This window comes from Salmo salar, chromosome 01 (genome assembly GCF_965601325.2).
Source record: "Salmo salar chromosome 01, fSalSal1, whole genome shotgun sequence".
NCBI lineage: Eukaryota > Metazoa > Chordata > Actinopteri > Salmoniformes > Salmonidae > Salmo > Salmo salar.
Genome location: NC_138291.1, coordinates 102,159,051 through 102,167,310, shown reverse-complemented (window position 1 = coordinate 102,167,310; position 8,260 = coordinate 102,159,051). Strand labels below are relative to the sequence as shown.

The following is an 8,260-nucleotide window of genomic DNA, read 5'->3' as shown; positions in this document are numbered from 1 at the left end:
TGTACTGCTGTGATGCTGTTCTGAGTTACTGCTGGTTAACTGTCCATGGTCCTGTACTGCTGTGATGCTGCCAGTGCCCTCTCCATGGTCCTGTAGTGCTGTGATGCTGTTCAGAGTTACTGCTGGTGCCCTGGTGTGCATGTCACATCTGGCTAGTCGAATGCCGAGTCAGTGACACATTTTAATGCTGAAATCAAAATGAAAGAAAATATATCCTGCAAATTCAGCAGGCTATGTTGGGAAATGTGCTTTTACAAGTGCCATCTTCTTCGCCTATTTGTTTGGGTGTGCTTTGGTTTGCTTTTCATTGCATGAGCCCATTTTTCCCCACTCATCAATAAAAGTCCTACGAAGGTTTTACTGTGCTTGAAGTTTCAAATGCATCCTGTCTTTACTAATTGTGTAGTGTAATTTGTGTTGAAATGTTTTATTATTATTGTTATTATTATTATTGTATTTAACCCAAAATAACATTTTATAAAAAATATATTTAATTAGTCTTCTTCCTCAAATATGGTCCGGAGAATGCACTGTTTGGGAGAGGGAGAGAATCTAATTTGATTGGTCCTCATCTCGCAGCTCTAACTCTTCATTCAAGACAAGTTGAGTTAGCCCTGAGTTAGCCTGCACCAGAGCAGGTTAGTTCTGAAGGTCTCGTTGCCATGGAAATTTACGTGGCTAAAAGGCGAGCCACATTTGTATGACCGGTTATGCCAAGTTGAACACAAGAGTTGATCAAAGTTACCTTGCTAACTTCTCAAACCTGATTCGTAGTATTTGAGCTCTGGTGTGCTTTTCTGAGTGACTGCTGGTGCCCTGTCCATGGGCCTGAAAAGTTCACTGGAGGTACTGCTGGTGCTGAAAGAACAGTACTACCATGTGCGCTGTCCATGGTCCTTGATCATGATAGAGTTGTGTGTGAATAGAATGCCATGTGCGCTTTGAATACTGCACAAGAGTTGGTGGTGCTGAAGGAACCGCAACCGCAGTTGCGCTGTGTTGCTGCACTGAGTTCCAGTGCACTAGACTATTGACAAATGAAGTGCACAAAATCAAACGTCTTTGTATTGAAAGATGAGTAGCTATACAATATGTATGCATATAGTAGGAGTATGTAGGCATGAATAGCACAGTTAATTCTGACTTGCCTGGGGCGGCAGGTAGCCTAATGGTTAGAGCGTTGAACGAGTAACCGAAAGGTTGCAAGATTAAATCCCTGAGCTGACAAGGTAAAAATCTGTCGTTCTGCCCCTGAACAAGGCAGTTAACCCACTGTTCCTAGGCCGTCATTGTAAATAATAATTTGTTCTTAACTGACTTGCCTAGTTAAATAAAGGTTAAAATATGAATAAATTTAAAATAAATTAAAAAAACATTCATATAACAATTAGAATGCAAGCAACTGGCAGCAATCAGCTTCTCTGACATAGACCAGCACAGCTGCCTTATCATTGTATGAACCTAACGAGAGGAAATCTCAAGCCCCACATTAAGATAAAGTGCATTATCTCTGTTTAACCTACTCACTGCACTCTCGTCATAGTGAGAAAAATATTATATTATTGTGAAAATACCTTTTCCTTTCGTTTTGACACACTTTTTCTACAGATATTTATTCTCTCACACACAAGCAAGGCACCATTCTTGCCTGAGCGCAAGCCCTATACTCACTTTTTCCATTATTGTGACACCCTTTCTGAGGCAGAACTGTATTCATAAGAAATATGGCCGCAGCCCAAATCCCACCCTTTCCCCATGGGCCCTGAAAGTAGTGTACTACATTTGGAACCAGAATAGATGAACTGCAAATACTTAAAAGGTATGTCCCATGACAAATGATATGTGAGAAAGAACTGGAGGGGGTTCCATAAATAATTCTTAACTTTTTCCCATGATGATTTTAGAAGTCTGTGTCATCTACTACCCCCCCCCCCCCCCCCCCCCCCACACACACACACACACCAAAGAAAAACAGGATGCCTGTTTAGATTCTGGAGCACATGGTTTGGTTTGCCCTGTAGAATAATGGAAATACTTTGATCATGAATGTTCCCACTGGCTGTGTCTGTAGCCTAACATTACCCATGACCATGTCATTATAGCACACACAGACAGACATACACACCCGCACACACACACACACACACACACACGCACGCAGCAATAGCACAATGTTCCAGTAGTCTTGAATTGGGAAAAGAAACACTGTGAAGAGAGGACCCTAAATACCCCTCTCGGGCAATTCTAAAACGTTCGGTTCCTCGCTTCCTGCTGAATCGGAAGATCGATTGGACCTCGATGCCTTCAGACATCAATGTAAAATAGTCCTCGTGGGTGTTCCGCGGTGGGTCAAATGTTTCCATGAGGACCACTATTATGCTTTTATTTATGCCATGGAATACAGGATTCACTAATTTGTTTTCGGCAATATATTTTTCCTTGTTCTGAATTAGGGATGGAATGACATGATTAAATGTGTAGTTGGAGTAGTTTGCCAAACTACAACGAACAGAGAAATGGAAATCTTAGGTTGTTTCATGTTTTATATTTTTAATTAGCCGAGAGCATATCAAACATATTCAAGTATCATCACTCCCAAAGTAGGTTATTATATTATGATACACAATATCCATACAGTGTAGTATTGATGTAGGTTATGAAGCAAGATCTGAACATTTTAGGCTGCAGAATACGCTTGCTTGGTAGGCTGTGAAACTTGCTGAACGACAGTGTCCACTATAATCCTCTGTGTTATATTAACCCGAGGGAATCAATTATGTCGTTTAGCCTAAAATACTTCAATTAACAGAAGGTGTTCATGGTAAGAAAAATCCCATTATCAAGAGAACTCCCTGCCAGCCTCAAACGTCGCCACATCCCGTTGCTGCAGACGTGATACTAAGAAGTTGTTGAATTGCATCGCTTCTCTCTCTCCTCTCTCTCCTTCGTTTGCCACCCTTGTTGCCGACATAAAACAAATGTTCCCTGCTCCAACCCCATCTTTTTTCCACCTCTGTGCGTTTCACTAATTCATCAATATGCAATTCGTGTATGTTCTATAGCGAAATGTGACATCACCTAGGTCTGTCAAGGAGACAGCTGGTGTCGGTTGTTGATATGTATTCTATTCGTCCGGCAGCAGCGGCGCGCGGTGCTGTCCAAAGGGCTGCAGCATTCGGCCCCTCCCCTCCCCAGTAGACGGCAGCCAGGCAGCTACACAGAGAGAGACACGTGACCCGCTCGCTGTCTCTGCCTTCTGACCGTCTGTGGCAGAGCGCTGCAGGGAGGAAGATTGCAACGTTTGCAGTGTCTCCCTCACCATAATCACAGGATTTTACCTCTACTCTGTTTTATCTTACTTTGTTTCGTTATCTGAGGATCGAATAGGGGGAAGAGCCAAGGTACAGGACCATGCATTGACTTATTTTCCATCGTTATGAACGTGTTGCTGAGTTTTAGAACATAGAAGAGAAGAGAGTGAAGCCAACTCTTTTCTCGGTCTCTGATGATCAGTGATGCAGTGATTCAGAGTTTGCTAAAATAGTGTGAGGTTGAGGGGTTTTAGTGTGGATGATCTGTTGGGGTAGTTTGAGTCGAAGAACACTGCATGGTGATGCTATTTGCTATATTGAATGTGCTGTACTTAACAAGAGATTAGAATCCAATACTTCGGTAAGGAAAAATATGATTTAGGTGATGATTTGGGAAGGTCCTGGACATGCATGATCGGATTCTAGATGCAGGTTAACGATACCTAGTTTGATGTATGATTTAATTTCTCTCTGATATGCTGAGCTGCTAGACGGGCAACGGAACAGCTGTTGAAAACTTAGCCAAATGCACTTCAGTCGTTTTGAACTGTGTCATCAATAGATTGTATTTAATTGTTAGAAAGATTGTGGGGATGTTGGCAAGTGCTTAATACAAACAGGTTTACATGCTCATTTTGTTTGCTTTAGAAGGTGCGAATTTATAGAAAAGTATCTAATGTGTTGAGATAGACAGTGGAATGGGACCCGTTGGAATCTCATGTTGATCTTCATGGCATTCTAGAATTCTATTATGGTACATTTGGCTTGATATGGTTTGAACCTCTGTAACTATTTTCAGTCCTCCGTCTATTATGGCTTGTCTAACAAACGGGGTAGCTTATTTGGATGGTTTTCTTTTAGGTTTGAATGAAAGGCCACTTTCTGTCTGGCCCGTCTAGACCTGGGTTCAAATGCATGCGTATTTAAGTATTTGTATCTTAAATAGACCTACTTATTTTCTTTGTATTTGAGTATTTTAAAATAATGTGTCCGAATTCAATTACTTATATTTGAAGTATTTGATCGGTTTTCAAATAATTTCTCATAATACTAGGCTATTTGAAACTATTTTCAGATAGCCTGCTTGTTCCAATTACATTTCAAATACCCATATTACTAAACAGACGTAGGTTCAAATACATGGAGTATTTAAATATTTATATTTGAAAATACACTTGTCTGTATATTTCGGCATATTCAAATACATGCCAATACATTTCCAAAATCATTTCAATATTCAATTATGCGCTTGTCATAGTTCTGTTGGAGTCCGAGTTAAAAGGTAGATGAAATAATGAGGAAACCGACAAACAAGATTCTAGCAGTTAATTGATATACATGATTCTCTGGAAATGCAGAAATACTTCTCTACACAACCTTTACAATTCCGATCCACTTATGGAATGACAGAGTTCATGGAAAGTGCTCTGTCTAATTCTGACGTAAAACTGTGAGAGCTGGTTACTACCAGCGGATTGTGGATGATGCTGCTTTTGATGGGGAACATTTTGTGAGGCATAAAATAGGCTACCCTCACCTGTGAAGACATATTAGGGTTGATAAAGGGAAAGATGACTAAACACAATGAACTGTCCATTCTTATTTTTCTTTTCTTTTTTACAGATCATCTTCTCATTATGTTATAAGCCGAAGCTTTCTGGATCAGAGACTGGCCTTGGGGGGAGGGGGGAGGGGGGACAATTGGCTTGTTTGGTGCCCAACGCTTATCAATCAGCCAATTACAACCATTCTGTTTTGGAGGGGTCTTTTCAGCACACGTTTTGGAGGATGCAGGGTGAGAAGCCAAAAGCAATGATTCCGGATGCTGGCTACATCTTCTTTGGGTGAATAGGAGGGTTATCGATGGCATTTCAACAGGAGTAGAACTGGCTGGTGCGCTCTAGCTGCCTCTCATCGACCGAAAGTAGCCTTTATACATGTTACAAAACTAAGAGATATAGAATAACAAATGGTTATTTGATTTCTGAATCACCATCAACTGTTTTTGGAAGAAATTCTGGATCATAAAAGAAAGGAAATCGTCTGACCCGACTAAAAAAATAATTAAGACTGAGGAGTTCGGATTTAGGGGCGACAGAGAAGTGGACTAATACACAACGATTATATTTTTTTCCCGGCAGACTATTGTAGCTTGCTGGTAGGCTATGACAACGACATAATTGGTTAAGGTTTACAATGTGTCATTTCATATTCACAATTCTTAGTGGTCAGTCCGTGTATTACATCATACTCAGCCCTAACTTCTAGCTTGATAAAATAAAATCCCGCCTGAAATCTGATTTAGCGGTATTGTAGCTTATCTAGACCTCAAGAACAATTTGGCCACATCATGGTTATTGCAATGCGGCATGGAGCCCATCTAATATGGGTATGCCTTCTCGTCTGCTGTATGGTAGACATGGGGGCCTCTATGGAGTTTACAGGTGCAGAGGGCCAGTGGGCCAGGTTTCCAATGTGGAATGCATGTTGCGAGAGTGAAATGAGCTTCAACATGAAAACCAAGAGTTCCCATGGGCTGTTAGTGTACTTCGATGACGAGGGATTCTGTGACTTTTTAGAACTCCTAATACACAACGGTAAACTCAGTCTTCGATTCTCCATCTTCTGCGCTGAGCCTGCAATGGTTCTAACCAACACCACGGTGAACGACAGCCAGTGGCACACGGTGACAATAAAGAGAAACTTTAAAAACACGACGCTAATGGTGGACAAAGAAGTGAAATGGGTCGAAGTGAAGTCGAAAAGAAAGGATATGACTGTCTTCAGCTACCTGTTCCTTGGGGGAATACCGCCGGAATTACGCTCTGTGGCTTTACGGTTAACGCTGGCTGCTGTCAAGGACCAGGTGCCTTTTACCGGATGGATAACGGACGTAAAGGTCAACAAGACAGAGTCGGCTCTCCTAAACAGCGCGGGGGTCATTAACGACCTCTGCAGTGCGGCGGCCAACATGTGTTTAAACGGAGGGGTCTGTAATGTCATTAACCACGAACCCAAGTGCGACTGCTCGCAGACTGGATACCAGGGCAAGGACTGCAGTGACGGTAAGATATCTGGATTCCCTTTTGGACCGTTGCCTGGCTTAGGCCTACTAACAATACTCTACAGTTCCCCTTTATCTAAACAACAACACAACATGATCTTTGATAGTTTTCCAACAGTTAGAGAGGTTGGCTAATAATAATCTTACAGTTTACAGCAATTGCACGTCATCCCTTCCTCTATACTAGGCCGACAGACCTATACGGCTGTAGGCCCTAACTAATAATTCAATAATTCACAGTGCAAAATACGTTCATCATTATACAACTCTTTTTTAACATATGTCGTCATAGTTGTTTCTAAGGTTGTTAATGAGTGGTTGTGCTCCTGCAAGGGCTCATTAGCCCAGCATGCAGGTGTTCCTCATTCTCTAAGGTGTCTTGCCTCTACCTGGAAAAGGTCACCAGGGGAATGGTTGACCTATGAAGTTGCTTCATCTCCAATGACTTTAGCGCCTTCTGAATGTTTCAAGTCATAAACAGTAATATGCATTCAGAAGAAGATGAAGGACATGAAATGCACATATATGAATAATATATGCAGTACCTATATGCAGTACACTGTGCATTGCATAATATAATGTAGCCAAGACTTCAGACCTTGCTAAGTATGCTGCCTGTACTTGATCTACTGTTTGTTGATGAGTGATTACAATAGCATTATCTAAGCATTATAAATTAAGTAGTTTTATGAAATATGAAATATACAAGAAACCTTTTCTTGGTGACATTTTGCTTGATTTTAAGGTTAGAATTTCAGAGAAGAAAGTGGACTTCATACATTGTTCAGTTGCTTTTGTGGCTGAATCTTGGCCTATAGATGTTGGTGCAATGCTGGACCAGATTGTCCTGTGATTTGAAGGCAGACATTGGAAATGTGAATAGTTTTACTGTTTGGAACTGCTCTATTTTTCTATTGTCATTTCCTTCTTACACTTTGTTAGCTTTGTTGATTAAGTATATAGACCATATTAGCTTTAAGATACATCCCAAATGGCACCCTATTCCCTACATAGTGCACTACTTATGACCACGGCCCATAGGGATACACACTTAGGGCTTTATTTTAACAACTCTAACACAATTGTAAATGTTAGCGCTGGCGGTAGCGTTATAGGTTCAGGGGTGTGTCAGCTATTTTCACCACCAAAATTATGGGCGTAGTAGCTGGCAGTGGAGCAAAAAGGCTGGGTTTTGATGAATAAACAAGTTGTGGGTGTGTCAAGGCTTGGCTCCTATATGGCCAATCAGAACATGCGCCATTGCTAAATATGTGATAGCTTCAAGTTGTGTATTTACGGTCATGTATTGTGTTGTCATCAACTCCAATTCGAATGTCAGTCCATCATAGCCTAGTTTGTTAAATAGCCTGCCTCATATGTCCTAATATGTTGAACATGTTTACAGTCAACATCACTCTAATTGCATTGCTTTAATATGGAAATACATTGTTAAACATATGCTATAGCATTTACAGTGATATAGGGGCTAGGCCTAATCTAAATTGTAGTCGGTACATGGACATGACAAAGATAGTCAATGAGCAAGATTAAATTGGTAGGCTATAGGCTAATCAATAGGCTAATCAATTTCTAATTAAAATGAAACAACTTGTTTTAAAAAGGTAATGTTTAAATACAGTTCCAGGCACCATAATTGCACTCCATGGTCGTATAATACAGACAAGGCAACAGACTATGGAGGGTTTTACACATATTCAAACTTTTCACAGGAGCTGGATAAAGATCCATGGTACAGAGAAAGGGGTAATGTCCACTCACCATTATACTGCTCACATATGTAATGTTTTATAAATATCTTGGAACCATCTTACAGATCATAGTTGCACTTCTCCAGAAATAACAGCCAAAATTGCATTTGAGCCAT

General features: G+C 40.8%; 1 protein-coding gene across 1 annotated transcript in view; it reads left to right on the top strand.

Annotated features, from left to right (window-relative positions):
* The first annotated feature begins 4,939 nt into the window (after nt 1-4,939).
* Nucleotides 4,940-8,260, top strand: part of LOC145875433 (neurexin-1a-like) — a 171,838-nt gene continuing 168,517 nt past the window's right edge. Inside the window, exon 1 of the mRNA XM_082971483.1 lies at nt 4,940-6,376. Within this exon, the coding sequence (XP_082827609.1) occupies nt 5,662-6,376 (715 nt within the window). The 5' untranslated portion in view covers nt 4,940-5,661. The remainder of the gene's footprint in view (nt 6,377-8,260) is intronic.